At 42.8% G+C, this 17974-nt stretch overlaps 1 protein-coding gene across 21 annotated transcripts in view; it reads right to left on the bottom strand.

The window, feature by feature from the left end:
• Positions 1-17974, bottom strand: part of DAB1 (DAB adaptor protein 1) — a 1107850-nt gene that overhangs the window by 278602 nt on the left and 811274 nt on the right. For all 21 annotated transcript variants that reach the window (XM_072730801.1, XM_072730799.1, XM_072730814.1 and 18 more), the window contains one exon: positions 2271-2473. In XM_072730801.1, the coding sequence (XP_072586902.1) occupies positions 2271-2337 (67 nt within the window). In that variant the 5' untranslated portion in view covers positions 2338-2473. The remainder of the gene's footprint in view (positions 1-2270; positions 2474-17974) is intronic.

The raw sequence follows: 17974 nt of genomic DNA, 5'->3' as shown, positions 1-17974 counted from the left end.
AAAACTCTTTGTTGATCCTTTAATATATGCCAAGTACTATACCAAGTATTTAATCTGCCTTATCTCAATTATTCTTCCTAGTAAGCCTTTGAAGTTTAATATTATATCCTTATTTATAGGAGAGAAAACAGATGCTCAGAGAGGTTAAGTAACTTTCAAGGTCACACAGGAAGTGGCATAACTAGAATTTGAATCCAGGTCTGTCTGTCTGGATTCCATGGAATTGGTCACTCAGTAGAAGATGCTCCTTGCAATATGTATTATGCTGATTTTAGAGTCTTTTAAGACACAAAGATGAGGAAGTTCTAAAAAGGTCACCTTCACACTCCCATTCCAAATCTTCAACTAAGCTAATGTTCTGAAAACCCGAATCCTCTCTTTAGAATGCTCCTCGTTTTGCATGTTAAAATTAAGAATGAAAAGATATGCAGTAAGATACAATTTTTAATGCATTAAGCATTCAAGAGCACAAGTTTAGTGGAAAGGTTAAATTTGAAGCAAAAATATAACTTGTCAGTTTTCACTGAAAAAGCATTTGAATTCTAGTACATATTGTGCTCTGCAATCTTTTTATCCCCTATGAAGCAGTTCTCCCAAGACCTGTTCTCTCACTGACTTGCTTTCCTTCTATTAGACTGTGATGCATAAAATACAAGGTTTACATTAAGTTTTAGGAAATAAAATAGACTACTTCCAAAATATTTGTGTTTCAATAAACATCCAAAGCAAAATTTACCATCCTTCCTGAGGGTTTGGCTGTCAGGGAGCTGCATGTGTATTACATTTATGTCCCTTGCTTCCTACAGAGTGTCAGACAAATGCCATCACGAAACATGACTGGGCAGGCACAGCAGTGTCTCAAACAAATCACAGCCTATACAAAGCAACTAAGTGCATCCCAGTTTGCAAGCCCATATTGACAGATTTCAAGACCTGAAGGAGAAGTCTATTAATTCTCCTTCATGCATCTCAGAAGATGAGGGAGAGAAAGACAACACACAGCACGAAGTTGCTTACACCTAATTGCAACCAGGAGACAAATACACTGAAAGGCATGGTCCTAAAGCCATAGGATCGAATTCTCCAGAAAACATCGAGAGTGAGAAAATGATTTTATTATCATACTATGCATGCCAGTCCTCATTAACAGCTATTCATGTGCCTCCTCTGGGCCAAGCACATTCTAAGTGTTGGAATTAAGGGGTGAACAAGAGACAATCAAAAACACAGAAAATTTTTAATAAAGTGAGATTCTAACAAAGTGCTACCGCAGCAAAACAAACAAAAACAACTAACCCAATTTGGGGAGTAAGGAAAGTACTAACCTGAATATTTAAATGGGAGCCAGTCTAGGAAAAAGTAGAGAGTGACAAAGGATTTCAGGCTAGATTAATTATTCAGTGGTTCTCAAAGTCTGGTCTCTGAAGCAATAGTGTGGGGCTGGCGAGACTGGGGACCTCAAAACGGCTGACCCCAGGCCAACAACCTCCCAATAAGGCCGCCTTGCCGCCCTACCCTAACTTAGCACACAAAGACCCATAACCCTTGCCCTAATCGGAATGCCGCCCTGCTCCCACCTTCTCGCTGAAAAGTCTTTATAGACCACCCTGCGGTTTGCCTGGGTGCGACTTCCCAGGCCCCTGACTTCCCCTCTCTCTCCTTCCCCTGTGGGCTGCGGAACCTCGCCAGAGAGCGCATCCCATTAAAAGCCTGTTTCCACCAACTTTTGCCTGGCTTCTCTATTCCATGTCACTATCAATCAGATTAAACCTGACAAATAGCACCAGTACCATCAGGGAACTTGTTCTAAATGCAGGCTTGGGCCCTACCCCAGACCTACTGAACTCAAAAATTCTGGGGAGGAGACCCAGCAATCTGTTTTAACAAGCCTTCCAGGTGATTCTGGTGCTGCTGGAATTTGAGAACTTTGGATACATGCAAAAGTGAACTACAATAGACAGAATGCCTGCAGGGTAAACAGGGTTGGGTAGGGGGGCGGGGGGTGCGGATTAGGCAGAGATGTCACTTGCTGGAGGGATGGGTAGAAGGCATGCCAGGAAGGGTTTTATACATTATGAAAATAATTTTGGATTTTACTCAAGGCATAATGGAGAGCCATTAAAATATTATACTACGAGTACAGAAAACAGCAAATAATACTGGCACCCATTAAAAAACTATGCCATCACAAGGGTAGTGCTGTACATGATTCCAGAGATTAAACAATGCACAGATAAACAGCCGGTAAGAAAGGAGCACATCAGCCCTACCTTTCTTTCTGGAGTCTTTCTTGGCGCTGGTTTTCACAGCTACTTGAAGTTCTGTCTCAGTTGACATCCTACTAAATCCTTAGTCCACTTCACACAGATCCCGGGCCTCGGCCAGGCTCATGGAGGACTCCTCTCCAAGAGAATGACTCCTCCCTTCAGAAACAACGCTCCAAGCTGCACATCTCATTCACTCCTTCCGAGCTCTGCAAATCAAGCCAAAAGAATGTTCAGAATCATCACCCTTTTGAGGTTAAGCAGAAATTAGTCGGAGCATGGGGAAATGAACTGTCAAACAAACAAAACCAGGAAAATCTTGGTCTCCATGTACAAACTGCCCACATGGGCAGCCTGGGTGGCTCAGTGGTTTAGTGCCACTTTCAGCCCAGGTTGTGATCCTGGAAACCCCGGATCAAATCCCACGTCTGGCTACCTGCATGGAGCCTGCTTCTCCCTCTGCCTGTGTCTCTGCCTCTGTGTGTGTGTGTGTGTGTGTGTGTGTCTCATGAATAAATAAAATCTTTTTTAAAAAGTTCAAAAAAACCCCTGCTCACACGATGTCATGGAGCCAATGACAGGGTTTGTAGCAAAGGGAATTAGAGGTCTGTCTGAAAAATGGTCTCTCAACCTCGGTACATAACTTAAAACAGATCTTTTTAAAACTCTGGATTTCCAAGGAGGACAAAACCCAATTCCTTGTTTTCCATGTTCCTTGCTTTCAAGCACTAGATGCCACCCAGAAAATACAGCAAAGGAGTATTTCCTGAGCAACCCCATGGAGACATTCCCAACAACAGGGCACCCATCCATCAGCCAAGCTTGATCAGAGCCTTGGCAGCTAAAGCAGATCATAGGGAAGTGACCTGTGCTCTATCCCTCACTGCCAGGCATCAGAAGGGACATGGAGTTGACATACAATTGGGCTCCAAGGGTAAGGTGACAAATGGGGCTGAGAAACTTTCCAGCAAGCCAATTTTTATGTCAGCTTTTTCCTCAGCTGTAAGAGCAGACAAGCATTTAATGTGGGGAGAAAAAGAAAAGAAGCAGGCAGCCACACAGTCCATTCTTTCTTTCTTTAATAAATATGCACTGCACACTACTAGGTACTATTAAGTCCAGACACTGTGCTGGGAAGAGATGATAATGATAATAATGATAATACCACCACTTCAATTACAGCTGGTATTTACTATGCACTTACTATATACTATGCCCTCAGCTACTGCTTCACATACATTATCTCATTTGATTTTAGTTAAATTGAATGAATGTATTTCCTGTGTCAACAGTCTTTCCCAGTGACCATCTATCTGACAGTTACATCAGAGAGTTCGGCTGAAAATAAACATTTCGCTGGTTATCCATTCTTAAAGAAAATGAAGATAGAGCTATTGGAAATGGATCTTCAAACTGTGTAGCCAATTCTGAGCTCAACCCACAGACCCAGAATGGCTGACTCTGAATGCCCATTTCCGCTCAAAAAGAACAGTAAACCAAACTTCTTAATCATTACAACTAAAAATGGCTTAACTAGAAGAGGCTTTATAGATTTGTCCATGTTGTTACAAATGGCAAGGGGATATAATGCTGAGTCAGAGAAAGACAAATGCCATATGATTGCACTTGTCTGTAGAATTTAAGAAATAAAGAAGAAAAGAGACGGACAAACATACTTTTATATACAGAGAACAAACTGGTGGTTACCAGAAGCGAGGGAAGGGGGGTTGGGTAAAGTCAGTGAAGGGGATTAAGAGTCCACTTATTGTGATGAGCATTGAGTTATGCATTGAATTGGTGAATCACTATATTATACATCTGAAACTAAGTGTGTCAATTATGCTTAGATAAAAATAAAATCAGTAAAATTATAAGGCCCAATAATAGGGTAATTCCCACCTTACCTAATGATATTTGGTTTATTTATTTGTTAACAGGCTTTTTTTTTTTTTTAAGGACACAGGCCCTTAATTAAAGATGTCTGAACTACAGTAACTAAAGCTACAACTAAGGAAAATGCAAAAGTGCCTTCCTAGAATAAAATCATACACAGACGAGAACTTTCCCTGCCACCTTTGTGCCATCTATCTGCATCATACCACTAGCCCTCACCCCCTCCTAACGTCTCTGCCAGCCAAAGACAACATTCCATTAGAGATGACAGAGCCACAAAACTTGGTCATACATAGACATAATTCTATTACTAATACTGATCATTTCACTGCAATAAATATCTGCTAAGAACCTACTCTGGGCCAGGTGCAAATGCTAGCTCATTCATGTCTATAGACATCTACAGTGCAACCACACTGGCTAGGAGTATGGATTCTTTACCCCTTTCCTCAAAGATACTCAGTCCAACAGAGATGTCAGTCATGTAAGGGACTGCAATACACACAACTAGAACTAACACAAATAAATACCAGGTATACTACAACACAAAGGAGCAAATACTCACCTTTGCTTGGAAGAGTCAATAAAACTTCTCAGAGGAGGAGCCCTACCCTATGGGGTCTTGAAGAATGATTTTTTTTAAGACTTTATTTATTTAACAGAGAGAGAGACAGAGACAGAGAGAGAACAAGCAAGGGGGAGTGGCAGAAGGAGGGGGAGAAGCAGGCTGCCAGAGGAGCAGAGAGTCTAATGCAGGGCTTGATCCCAGGACCCTGGGATCATGACCTGAGCCAAAGGCAGATGCTTAACTGACTGAGCCACCCAGGCACCCTTGAAGAATGATTCTTATGTCAAGTGGACAATAAGAGAATGAAACAGTGGGCACTCAATAAATACATGTATAATGAAATGGTTATCCTGGAAGAAGGATCAGCTGTGCAAAGGCACGGAGCCTTAAATAACAGCACAACTAATAAAAGGAAATCTAAGTCTGGTGGGGAGGTGATATACTCTCATCTTTCCAATTTTAATTCGTGGTGCTACCTCTCTATTCAATCTTTCTTCCTGAGTCTGCCTTAACATTCTATTGACCCCTCATGGTTCAGTTCAAAGGAGTATCATAGGCAGAAAGGTTTTCCGATTGTTCTATTAAATGGAATCTTTCCCTACTTATACCATGATCTGTTTTTTGGCCAGCTGCATAGTTTCAGCCACTTATAAGAATGTGATACTGAGGAAGTTACTCAACCCCTCTTTGCCTCAGTTTTTCTATCTGTATAATGGGGGTAACATGGAGCTACTGCAGGAATTAAGCGTGACCACACATGTCATATGCTTGGAAGAGGACCTGACACACCTTCTGGAAAGTACTTAATAAATATGGGGGCACTAATAATTTCCTACATTAACCGCTCAAGGTCATGTGGCGATATGTAACTACAAGGCCATAACACTGTGATCCTCCCTTTATAGAAGGGGAAGCTGAGGCAGGTTAAGTCTACCTTGTAAAGATATTGCAGAAAGAGATAGGATCTAAGATATTTCCATCATGCTGGTTTTGTACACAGTAAATAATAAAGTAACATATAAATAATAAAATAAGCTGAAATATATGGATTTTACATAATTTCAAGTATTCTAAAAGTTCATGCATGAAACTGGAATGGAACGGGCCACTTTTTCCCCTTCAACTTTATAAAGCACAATATAGCACCTCTCCCTATTCCGTGGGTATCTCCAGCACCACTTGTTTGACAAAATGTGACTGTGTTCAAGTGTTGTAAAGCATTCCTTGTGGATTTCTGAAGTACACCCAGATACCAAGAATGAAAGGAAACCAACATCATTTCAAATAAAACCTTAAATAAGGAAGGTGTTGCAGTATGGAGAGAACATACCACAGCCCGGATCATGACATCCCCTTTAATTTTCCAAAAGCCAGAGGTTGGGAAGATGCTGTAAAGTAACTCCAAATTATTTAGGAAATTCATTTCTTTGTAATTAAGGAGATTAAATTCCCCCAAGGGCCAGAAACCATGTGACAACTCAAATCATTTTCCCCCAGTAAAAGCTGTGAAACCCTATCAGTTAAATTCAGGCTCGCCTAGAATTTTGAAATGCTTCAATAATGTTTCTTTGCTCCACACAATCTGCAGTAATTTAATATTCCTGAAGTGTGTCAGGTTTTTTATAATGAGCTCTTCAAATCTAAATGTGAATTATGTAACATTCCACTACATTCTGTCTAGTGAACTGCTTCTAAATGTAAAATCCTGTGTTCGGTGATGGGGGGAGGGGGATTGGTGGGAGGGGGGCACAAAAACACTAAACCACAAAGCAGAGAAAACACACAGGCCTCAAAAAAAAAAAAAAAAAAAAAAAGCAGCATAAAGGTTTGAGCAGCCACAACAGAACATACTAAAAAACCTACTATAACACAAATCTGTGCTTTCTCTTCCCCCAGCCACCCCTCTCATACGATCCTACCATAGACTAGCTAACATTTAGGATGGCCCACTATTTGCCAGCTACCATACTATGAACTTCTTTTACTCAATCTTTCAGCCACTTGAAAATTTGAGTATCATTATTTTTCATTTTACAAATAAAGAAAAGCAAAAGTCAGTTTAGTAGCTTGTCCACAGCCCCACATGCCTATTAAGTAGCACAACGCAGGGCAGGGTATAAACCACTCCTCTCTCCACCTTCAGGGGGAATCCTCCCAGATGTCCATCAGCTGGTAAATGGATAAACAAAATGTGGTATGTCCATACAATGGAATATTATTTGGCCATAATAAGGAAAGAAGTATTGATATACTGCTACAACGGGGATGAGCCTTGAAAACAGTAGGCCAAATAAAAGAAGTTAAACACAAAAGGCCACATGCTCTATGAGTCCATCTATATGAACTATCGAAAATAGAAACATCCACAGAGAGATGGAAAGCAGATCCGCGGTTGCCAGGAATGGAGGGAAGCAAGGAAGGGGGAGTGACTGCTTCATGGGTTCAGGGTCTCCTCTGGGGGTGCTTAAAAGATTCTGGAACTAGAGAGAGAGGTAGTGGTTGCACAGCATCATAAATGTAATAAATACTTTGGATTGTATGCATTAAAATGGTCAACTTTGTGTGAATTTCACCTAAACAAAGTAAAAACAAAACAGAAAACCTCCAAGCCAGGTCCCACACCCAGACTTCAGCCTTTGTGATATGCTAAGAATACTGTAAATTCTAGTCCAAGAGGGTAGCCCTGACTTAAAACACAGATGAAGGGGCAGTCTTCCCAGAAGCCAGACTTGGGGTTCGTTCATGTTGCAGGGATTAAAAGCTGTAATGCCACTACTGGTGTGTTTTGTGACTTGGCCATTTTCATCAACTTCGTCCAAATTATAAAGCACCCCAAACAGGTTATTAACAAGACCCAAAAGTTTGTAACAGTACAGGGTAACGGTCTGTTCCGTCATCAGTGAAATGGAAAGACCACTACCAAGGGTGTAAGATTTGGAAGATCAGTGAGATCTGGATGCTTAAGAAGAGTCATAAATCTGCTTGCCTTTACATAAAGAAACACAGGACAAACACAGCAGAGCACAAAGATATTGTTTTCTACATGGGGACACCTGTGTAGGGGAATGATGAAGTGACTGGGTAGAAGGATATGGCAGAGGGTGATACTTTGCAGAGTACAGTTTTATGCATTATTTTCCCATTTGGAAGCATACAGTTCCACACATCTGAAAAAATAAAATTAAATTAACAGGAGTAGGAAGTGGGGGGGGGGAAGGCTCAGAATGAAAGCGGACTGAGACAAATTAAATCCAACTGTATCTCAAATGAATATCACAGACACAGTCTGAAGGAGTGAGAGAGAAAGAACTAATTGAAATAATTTACGAACACAGAATTTGGCTGTTTACACTCAGTCTTGGGCAGAGTTGTAGCAGGAGGAACTACAAAGAAATCCCAAGCTCCTTTTTTTTTTTTTTTTTGGTAGTGTTTTGGGCTAAGCAATTACAAAACTATTTTAGATGTATTACAGGATTGAACAAAGGGTCAAATGTTTTGATGTTCTTGGGAGCCCAGTTCTCACTATAAAAGAGGAGATATTAAATTATGGAAAGGGGGAAACCAGGAAAGAATACTGTGGGGACAGACTGGAAATGGTAGATTTCCAGCAAACTCGTGATTTATAAAATACACATGCATCTGTATAGGTAGGTATGCATACGTGCATTTATATGCATACATTTCCTAGCTCTGCCCATTGACTAGGTGCAAAGAGTTCCAACAACACGATACCTAATATCTAGATTTTGGGTTATTTTTTTTTAAGATTTTATTTATTTATTCACGGGGGGGGGGGGGGGGCGCAGAGACACAGGCAGAGGGAGAAGCAGGCTCCCTGAAGGGAGTCCAATGTGGGACTCGATCCCAGGACTCCAGGATCACACCCTGGGCCGAAACGCTAAACTGCTGAGCCACCCAGGGATCCCCGAGATTTTGGGTTATTACTACCATTCCCCCAGTAAAAGGAACCAGGGGTTCTTGGGAGAAATGGCTGATTCCAGAGCTGAGGTGGGACAGGTGCAAGAGGAGTCTGAACTATCTTCCTTATTCCAGCAAGTAAGGAAGTGCTCAAGACAAACACAAAAGATGGAAGCATGTCACAAGAAGCCATCCTGGAGGTGTGGTCATTGGCCTAATCTGGAATAGTGTAAACACCATGGTAAATTTAAGAATTGTAATAAATAACAAATCACGGGATAAAACAACAATAATCCATGAATCCATACTGATAACAGTAAAAAAAAAAAAAGGAAGAAGAGGGGAAGGCTGTCTTGCTTAAAGTAGAAGAGGTACTGCCTGGGATATACAGAGGGAAGGTGGAGCATAAAGCCAACATTTTTCTGCCACCAGAATCAAGCTTAGAAAGGGGAGAACCATCCATTAACGCCTAATCCAGGGGAATGTTTGATGAGAAGACATCTGCAGGTCTTCAAGTGTCTTTCCATCTACTACTCATGGTTGCAAGGGAAAAACATGTGATTACCTGATGGGAAATTGAACAACACCTCGATTAGGTTATCAAAATGAATATTAACAAGCAGGGGCAGGTGCAAGTGACAGAGTGCAGAGTACATCACTACCATGTAGTCTTCTGGCCCAGAATCTAATCACATGCATTTAAAATTGGGTGGGGGAAGATTATATCCTGCAAAAATATAGTAATAAAAGGCAATGTGAAGCTGGGGAAATTTTTTTAAAGAAAACAAATAGATACAATAACTAAATGCAATACCTGTATAAAATCCTGTACTAGAGAGAAAAGTAATACTACAAAAGGAATTATTGGACCGATGGACAAATTTGAATATAAATGGCATCTTAGGTAAAAACAGTATATCGATGTTAAATTCATTCAATTTGATAATTTTCCTATGGTTATGGAAGAGAATATTCCAATTCTTAGGAATAGGGGCTAAGATATGTGTACCTTACCGTGAAATGATCCAGAAAAAAAATTCATGTACTTGCATATGTATGTACATGCATGTGTGTGTATATAGACCCAGAAACACAGATAATACACAAATAATAAAGCGAATGGGATAAAATATTAGCAATAAAAATATAAGTAAAGGGTGTGGCAGTTTTTACAGTCTTTAAATGTATAATTTTTATATCTTCTCCTGTAATTTTGAGATTCTTTCTAAATTTAAAAAAGATGTTTTTAAAAAGCCCAGCCTAGACTCTGGCACACCAAGGTATGTAACAAAGCCAGTCTGGCCTCACTCTTAAGTTCAGACCCATTCCAGCTCCCTAGATGGCATGCTTTCTAATTCCCAAGGCTAGCGGAGGTTAAAATTAGTTTATGGCTGTCAGTTCTTATTACAGATTCCAACTTCACCTTGTATCTGCCCAGACTGCCTGACTTGGTGGGAGCCTCTGGACCAAGGATGCTTGGGGCAGGCCTTTTTCTTCCTGAGCTCTGGACATCCTCTTCATACTCTGCCTCTGTGCCCGGAATTTGGCCACCAAGACTTGCCTTCGTTTACCTGCCCCACAGATCACTGTACGCTCCTTTCGTTACTTGGCCAACACGAGTCTTCTCTGCATCCCCAAATCCTCTCCCTCTCCATCTGTTGGGCTACATACTCAGCCTGCCAAACCTTCTCCTTCTTTTTAAAAAATATGTGAAGGGCTACCTGACCTGATCTAGCCCATTTGGAAAATGCCTGAACTGCACTCATTCTGCACATTTGTTCTTTTCAGGGAAAATAAAATAGGAGAGAGTGAGGTTTTGCTGGAACACAAAGGCAATATTTATTAGAAGCCATGGGAGGTGTCAGAAGTACAAGGGCTACTGCGGACTTCAGCAGAAAGCTGGGCAGGGTGACGACATCCCTCACTACAGGTAAAAGACAGCCATCCCCACGGCAAACACAGCCACCACTTGTTTTGACCAAAGCCTTCAGGGAAGATAATACACTGGCTTTAAAACTCTAAAAGCCACAACGTTCATAGCTTAAGCACCCCACTGAAGACTCCACTCCAGGCTGTTCTGCCATAATGGTGCGTGTTAAGGGGAGAAAAATCAGAGGTCAGAGACCTCTCTTGGCCTGAGACCTCATCTTCATTTTGTGGCTTATTAGGTTATGTTTACTTCACATTTCAAAAAAATAAAAAAGGATTTCAGCTTGTAGAAAGCATTATAGAAAGCCATTCTCTGTGACAGAATAAAATAAATAAATGAGGAAAAGTGCAGTAAAGGGGAACAAATTATTGGGAATGAAGGTGAGGGTGGAAACCAGGATAGAGCACCAGGAAAATGTGTAAAGTCATGGAAGAGAGGCTATAAAACTGTCCATGAGATTCCTAGAGGTCAAAGCAAAGAAGGAAATAGGATCAGTTCTAAGTTTCACAAGGTTCATGTTCAAATAAAGCCTTTTTCCCCCACTTTGAATCAGAAATGGAGAATGAAAAGGAGCTTTCCTAAAAGCAACCCCAGGTGGTGTCATGGACATTAACATCAGCAGTGTTTAAAAAAATCGAAGGGGCACCTGGGTGGCTCAGTGGTTGAGGGTCAGCTGAAGTCAGCCTTCAGCTGAGGGCGTGATCCCGGGGTCCTGGGATCAAGGTCCATATCCGGCTCCCCACAAGGAGGCTTCTTCTCCCTCAGCCTGTGTGTCTGCCTCTTTCTGTGTGTCTCTCATGAATAAATAAATATAATCTTTAAAAAAAATGGAACAGGGAATTTTCAGTGGCCCTTAATCTATGCTATAAGCATAATACTAAAGCATAATTTAGTAGTATTGCTTTTCGATAGGGTCAAAACAAAGTGACCCAAGTCACCCAAGTCATTTTAAATTCTCTATGAATAAAGCATGCTTTCTTTCTTTTTTTTTTTTTTAACTGAAGTGAAAAACAAATAAGTGGTATCTTACTATACAGCTATCTGGTGCTTTGGTGTTTTTTTTTTAAGATTTATTTATTTATTCATGATAGATAGAGAGAGAGAGAGAGAGAGAGAGAGATTGAGAGAGAGAGGCAGAGACACAGGCAGAGGGAGAAGCAGGCTCCATGCTGGGAGCCCGACATGGGACTCAATCCTGGGACTCCAGGATCGCGCCCTGGGCCAAAGGCAGAGGCCAAACCGCTGAGCCACCCAGGGATCCTCGGTGCTTTGGTTTTTTAAGGAATTTTCTAGAATTAAGAAAAAAAGTATAAATGGCTTATCAGTTTACTCATCTGTAAAACAGGATGATGCTGGGTACGACTCATGGAATTAAGTGAATGGCAATACATGAAATTATATGAAAGCACTTTTGGGAAAATAAAATGCTTTGTTCCAGAGGGCAAGCACGGTTATTCCTGAGGTATCAGTCAATCTTCATCAAGGGGATGATAGGAGGAGCAAAATGTGTTTCTTTAATCAAACTCAAAGCTAACAAAAGTCAGAACCAGGTTTCAACAATATTAAAGGAATTTATGTGACAACAACAAAGCATACTTATGAACATTTCATTTAACTAATGGATCACATAGTTTCATTAAGTATTTATTGCACCATGAAAATTCATTACATAAACTCTTAAGAGTATCAGAAAAAAACAAATGTATAAACCTAAAATAATCCCATTAGGTTTTTCATTACTCAGGGCCCCACTTCCACCCAACCTCTAAAATTCTCACCTCTGATTCTAGAAAAATGTATCAGCAGGTGGGAGTACCTAAAGCAGTAATCTGTCCCAGAGGCTGGGTTAGAACCACGCCTGATTCTATCACTGTCTATGTAACCTTAGGCATGTGAGCTACTTAGCTATTCTCAGCCCCAATTTCTTCATCTGTAAAATGGGGAGATCCAGTGGGCCCCAGAGTCCCCAAATGAGAGAACACACAGCCCAGGGAGTGCTTAAGAAAGTCCACTAGAGTAAAAAAATCAAACTCTGCAATAACTACTTCAAACTATTTTTATCTGAAAGAAAGGGAAATAGCTTATTACTTAAATATGCAACCTAACAGCACATGTACGCAAATGTATACATAAATATCCCTACCCCGGTATAAGGTGCAGGCTTCGAAAACTGATTCATTGATAGGGAGGAGGGAGTGATGACTGGCAGGTGACGGGGGGGGGGGGGGGGGGGCACACAGTGGTTTAGCAGGAGGGACTGACACAGTTCAGGTCTTTTCAAGATGATACTAGCCCAGGAATCATGGCAGGAGGGGAGGCCAGTGATACTAGGGGCAGGGAAGCAAACTGGGGGAGCCTGCATCAATGGAGCTGGTAGGTTTAAAAGTTTATGTATACAATGGAATATTACTCAGCAATTAGAAACGACAAATACCCACCATTTGCTTCAACGTGGATGGAACTGGAGGGTATTATGCTGAGTGAAATAAGTCAATCGGAGAAGGACAAACAGTGTATGTTCTCATTCATTTGGGGAATATAAATAATAGTGAAAGGGAATATAAAGGAAGGGAAAAGAAATGTTGGGAAATATCAGGAAGGGAGACAGAACATAAAGACTCCTAACTCGGGGAAACGAACTAGGGGTGGTGGAAGGGGAGGAGGGCGGGTGTTGGAGGGGAATGGGTGATGGGCACTGAGGTGGACACTTGATGGGATGAGCACTGGGTGTTTTTCTGTATGTTGGTAAATTGAACACCAATAAAAATTAATTAAAAAAAAAAAAGCTTATGATCTTCAATTTTCCTTTCCAAAGATGTTCTAGATAAATGAATCTTTATTTTTTAAAAAAAAAGCAAATATCCCTTCAGCATGAAGCCATTAAATCACAGTTTCTAGAAATCCAATCAATAGAATCCACATTTCCTAAGCACCTACTCTGTGCAGAGCAGCCCCCGGGCTATATGCTGGAGCTACAGAGAGACACACACCAAGGCCTGGAGGCTGCTAGATCCACAGGGGCAGGGACTGGCCTCAGGTGGCCTTCAAACCTATTCACCAAGACTCCTCTCAGTGGGAAGCTCTTCCTCACTTTAACCCTATCGGCCATATAGGGAGGTGGGCCACACTATTTATTTGCTCTTCAGGAACTGAAAACCCTCCTCTGTCATCCTGGTTCCCTCCGTTGAGGGGTGTTTGAATAACATGGAACTATTGCTACTCCCTGGAGTCTTACGGGAAGAAAAGCAAGTATTTAATGAGGCCCTCCCAGTGAAGGGGATTTTAAGTAAACAAATGCCCATCTGGCAGCTTCACATGCTGATTTACCTGAACTATATACTGCCATTATTTGCTCTCCTTTCCACAAACTGCATTTCATTATCTTCAAAGTTGACAACGGGAAAGAGAGTGACACTGGCCAACACATGTAAGTGGCGAGCAGAGAGAGTGTGCAACATGCCCCCAAGCTGCCCGGTCCCCCAGGGTGGTCCCCCCAGCAGGGCTCGTGGGAAGCTGTGCACAACCCAGCAGCTGTCCATGAGCTCCTCCCATGACAGCCCCTTCCCGCAGGCCGCCAACAGGTGCCACCTTGTCCCTGCCCAGAGAGCTGAGAGATGGGTGGTATGTGTTCTCCCTTCCTCGACATCCCATTTTAATTATTCTTCCTCAAACACCTCATTTTTAGCACCTTCCTTTTGAAAAAAGGGCCCATCATCTTCCTTTGCTTCACTAATGATTTGCTAGTTCAATCTCAATTACCGTAAAATGGGATACATGGATGGCTCAAATTTTCTCCACAAAAGGATCTGCACTTGACTGGAAGCAACCCAATTTCCACAATTATCTCCCTCACAAAAAGCACACACAACAGTGATAACCGTGGGGCTCTGTTTTCCCAGAGCCACAAATAGGGATGGATGCGCTGACAAAGGAGCTCTTTTTTGTTTGTTTCCTGATTTGTGAATGTATTTATTTGAACCTTCTCGCAGAAACATAAAAATTCAATCACACTTGGCAAATACTGAGCAAATCACCCACACAGAAAACCATTTCCTCTCCGTGCAGTTTTCCCCTTACTGTTAAACCCCATAAACTCCTTGGGATCACAGTTCAAACCCCCTTCTAGGGGGAAAGCTTCCCTGATCTCACGCACCCTTCCCCTAGCACGGCAGCCTCTGCTGATGGCAGAGGTGGTACAGAGCAGATGCCGCCAAACTCGGCCCCATGGTGGAATCATCTGAGGAGCTGCAAACACTACTCATACTTGTCTGCCATCCTGAGATTCTTATTTAAGAGTTGTGAGGGGGATCCCTGGGTGGCGCAGCGGTTTAGCGCCTGCCTTTGGCCCAGGGCGCGATCCTGGAGACCCGGGATCGAATCCCACGTCAGGCTCCCGGTGCATGGAGCCTGCTTCTCCCTCTGCCTGTGTCTCTGCCTCTCTCTCTCTCCCTCTCTCTGTGACTATCATAAGTAAAAAAAAAAAAAAAAGAGTCGTGAGGTACCACCGGCTCATTGGGCTGCTTAAAAGCTCCCCAGGTGGTTCGAAGAGGGAGCAACATCTGGGAAGCACAAGCATCTTCAGCACCCAGCATGACCCCACTCCCTCATACCTGGGTTTGGGCTCAGTGTCGAACCCCCAAGTTTGAATGCATTCACTGCAAAATGAGTAGACTCAGTCTACATACCCGATACAGCTACGGTATCCCATGACATGATCCACATAAGATGCTTGTCATGGGATGGTAAGTGCTGGTGGCAAGTGGGGAAAATGTTCTGCCCAAAGATGCATGTGCCCTAACCATCCAAATATGATTTAGGTGATATGGATAGTAAGAATTTGGGCTTTTGAACAGAGTAGGTCTCAATGAGATTTGAGGTTTTGAACTGATGAGACAAGGGAGATGCCTTGCCCGTAGTTTGCAGCTGGGCTGGATGGGAACCTTTGGGGACCAGAGAGTGGACTGGGATAGATAGAATGGGACCCACAGATGTGCACTCCCTACTCCAAATCCCAGATGACTGCCCCTAGAGGTAATTCCTCACCCAAGGGCCATTCACTGACTGACCAAGCAGCCACAGCTCAGCCTGACATAAAAAGTTAGATCCAACCCAGATATAGGAGAAGATAGGCAGAGTCTCTCAAGAAAGAATCTGAACTCATGAATACAGATGCTGCCCAGTGGTAATGGGACCAGGGGGTAAAAAGATGCCTGGGGAGGAGCTATAAGGCAGCAGCGAACAGCTGAGCACCAGTTATGAGTGAGCACAGGACCTACAGAAGCCACCAAGTATAAAAGAATATATATAATTAGGAGAGAGAAACAGATCATTTTCAGTAGAAGTAGTAACTGAGGGCACCCATGGCAGGGAGTAAACAAAGTCTTGTGCAATGGGAGGAAGAAAACTGAGTCGTAGGGGAGAGCCAGGACCATCCCTGCTAGGAGCTCAAACCTCAGTCTGCTGGAGGCCAGGCGGCGTGTCCATTCTGAGCCAGTGGATAGAGTCCTCCCTGCCATGCATGGCTTATAGTGCTGCACTGCTCCTTGTCAGGACGGCCTGTAACCAAGAGCCTGCAGAGTACTTATCCATACCCCTCATCTGAACCCTTGAAGACATCACTATTCATATTGTGTAGCTGACAAAGACCAAAAAAAAAAAAAAAAAAAAACACAAACATCCCTCCCAGTCTCACAGACTTGCCTTGGGTTTTCAAATCACAGCTCCATAAAGTCCCAGATGTGTGACCTTTGGCAAATCCCTTGACGTCTTTGAGCCGCAAAGTCTATCTCTATAAAGCTGGGAAACCTTACCCCTAATGGTTGCTGAGCAGAATAAATAAGATAATGTACGCAAATTGCCTGGTACTACAGGAGGTATTCATTATATATTGTTTGCTTTCCCTTCCCACGATTTCATTTGCATTTAATTCTTTGGAAGGAAAAGAAAATTTTCTGGTATTTCCTACACTATATGCCCATTAGTTTTTCAATACCTGCCTGTCACAATGAATCAGGAAACAATGACCTAAAACGATTTCTGCTAGGATATGAAATCTGGTGTTAACCTGACCTTCGGGCTCCAGCTGGGTATGCCTTCCCAGCTCAGGTGCTCCTCCTCACTCGAACCAAGTGCTCCAGCCACACTGGGTGGGTCAGACCCCAGAGCACAGCTCGGTCATTCAATGTCATACCTCCTTGCCTCCTCCAGCTCAGGTCTCACTCTGAGGTCGCATGAGTCCATAGTTGACAAACTCCAAACACACTATTCCAGAAGAATTAATAAAGATCATTTACATAAGGGCAAGCTGTGTTGGAGGGAGCCACTGAAGGACACTGCAGTAGCCCAGGGACAGGTTAGCAGAGCTGTTCCCTCTCCTGGGCCAGACAGGGTGAAAGAAGGGAGAGGTGACTGGAACCAGAAGAGAAGGTAGACAAAGTTGCCTTGAAAGGAGCAGTGACCTTCAGTCTAGGTACAGCAGGCCCAAGGCATCTCAGCCAGAAGAATGCCCAGAAAGTGGATCAAATCATAGACTTCACTTCCCTCCTTCCCACCCCTCAGCCTCCTGCTGGGACTCATCATTGGCTACTCTAAGATGAGACCAGGGGGCAGGCAGCCCATGGTTGCAATCCACATAGTTAGCCTTCTGGAGTGAGGGCGGTGGGAAAAGAGAAGGGAGTACACCTGGAAGGACAAGGAGAGTCAGCTCAACGCCCAAGGGAAGACTGGCCTCCATGAAAAAGGTTGTCATGGGGCACCTGGGTGGCTCAGTGGTTGAGCATCTGCTTTGGCTCAGGACATGATCCCAGGGTCCTGGGATCGAGTCCCACATCAGGCTCCCTGCATGAAGCCTGCTTCCCCCTCTACCTGTGTCTCTGCCTCTCTCTGTGTGTCTCTCATGAATAAATGAAATCTTTCAAAAAAGAAAAGAAGAAAAGTGTTGTCACAACCCACATGCTTCAAAATTCTTCAGGAACCTCCTGATTACCATCGCCTGGTGACAGTAGAAAATGGAAGGGAGAAGGGGGAGAGGAGAATAGAACCGCATGTGTCAGAACCGTCTATGTGCTGTGGTCTGTGCTGAGTGGTGCACATGCCTCATCTCATTCATCTTTACAATCTGGGATAGTTAGGACCATTATCCCCATTTTGTAGAAATGGAGGCACAGAATTGATGAAACACCAAGCCCCAGGTCCCATTTCTAGGGTAGATTTGGATCTAGGACCCAAGTGCACCTGACTCTAAACAACACAATGTTTCCATAAAACCATCCTGCCTTACATAAATCGTCATTTTGTTATCTACCTGTATCCTGCCCCTTTATGAGCATGAAGGCCACCGGAGGGCATGGATAGTCTTTTATTTCTCTTGTATATATATCCTCTTGCCCTGGGTATACTGAT

The sequence above is a fragment of the Vulpes vulpes genome, chromosome 12 (assembly GCF_048418805.1).
Source record: "Vulpes vulpes isolate BD-2025 chromosome 12, VulVul3, whole genome shotgun sequence".
Lineage (NCBI taxonomy): Eukaryota > Metazoa > Chordata > Mammalia > Carnivora > Canidae > Vulpes > Vulpes vulpes.
The sequence above is the reverse complement of the archived record's forward strand: the minus strand, read 5'-3'. Positions and strand labels throughout refer to the sequence as shown.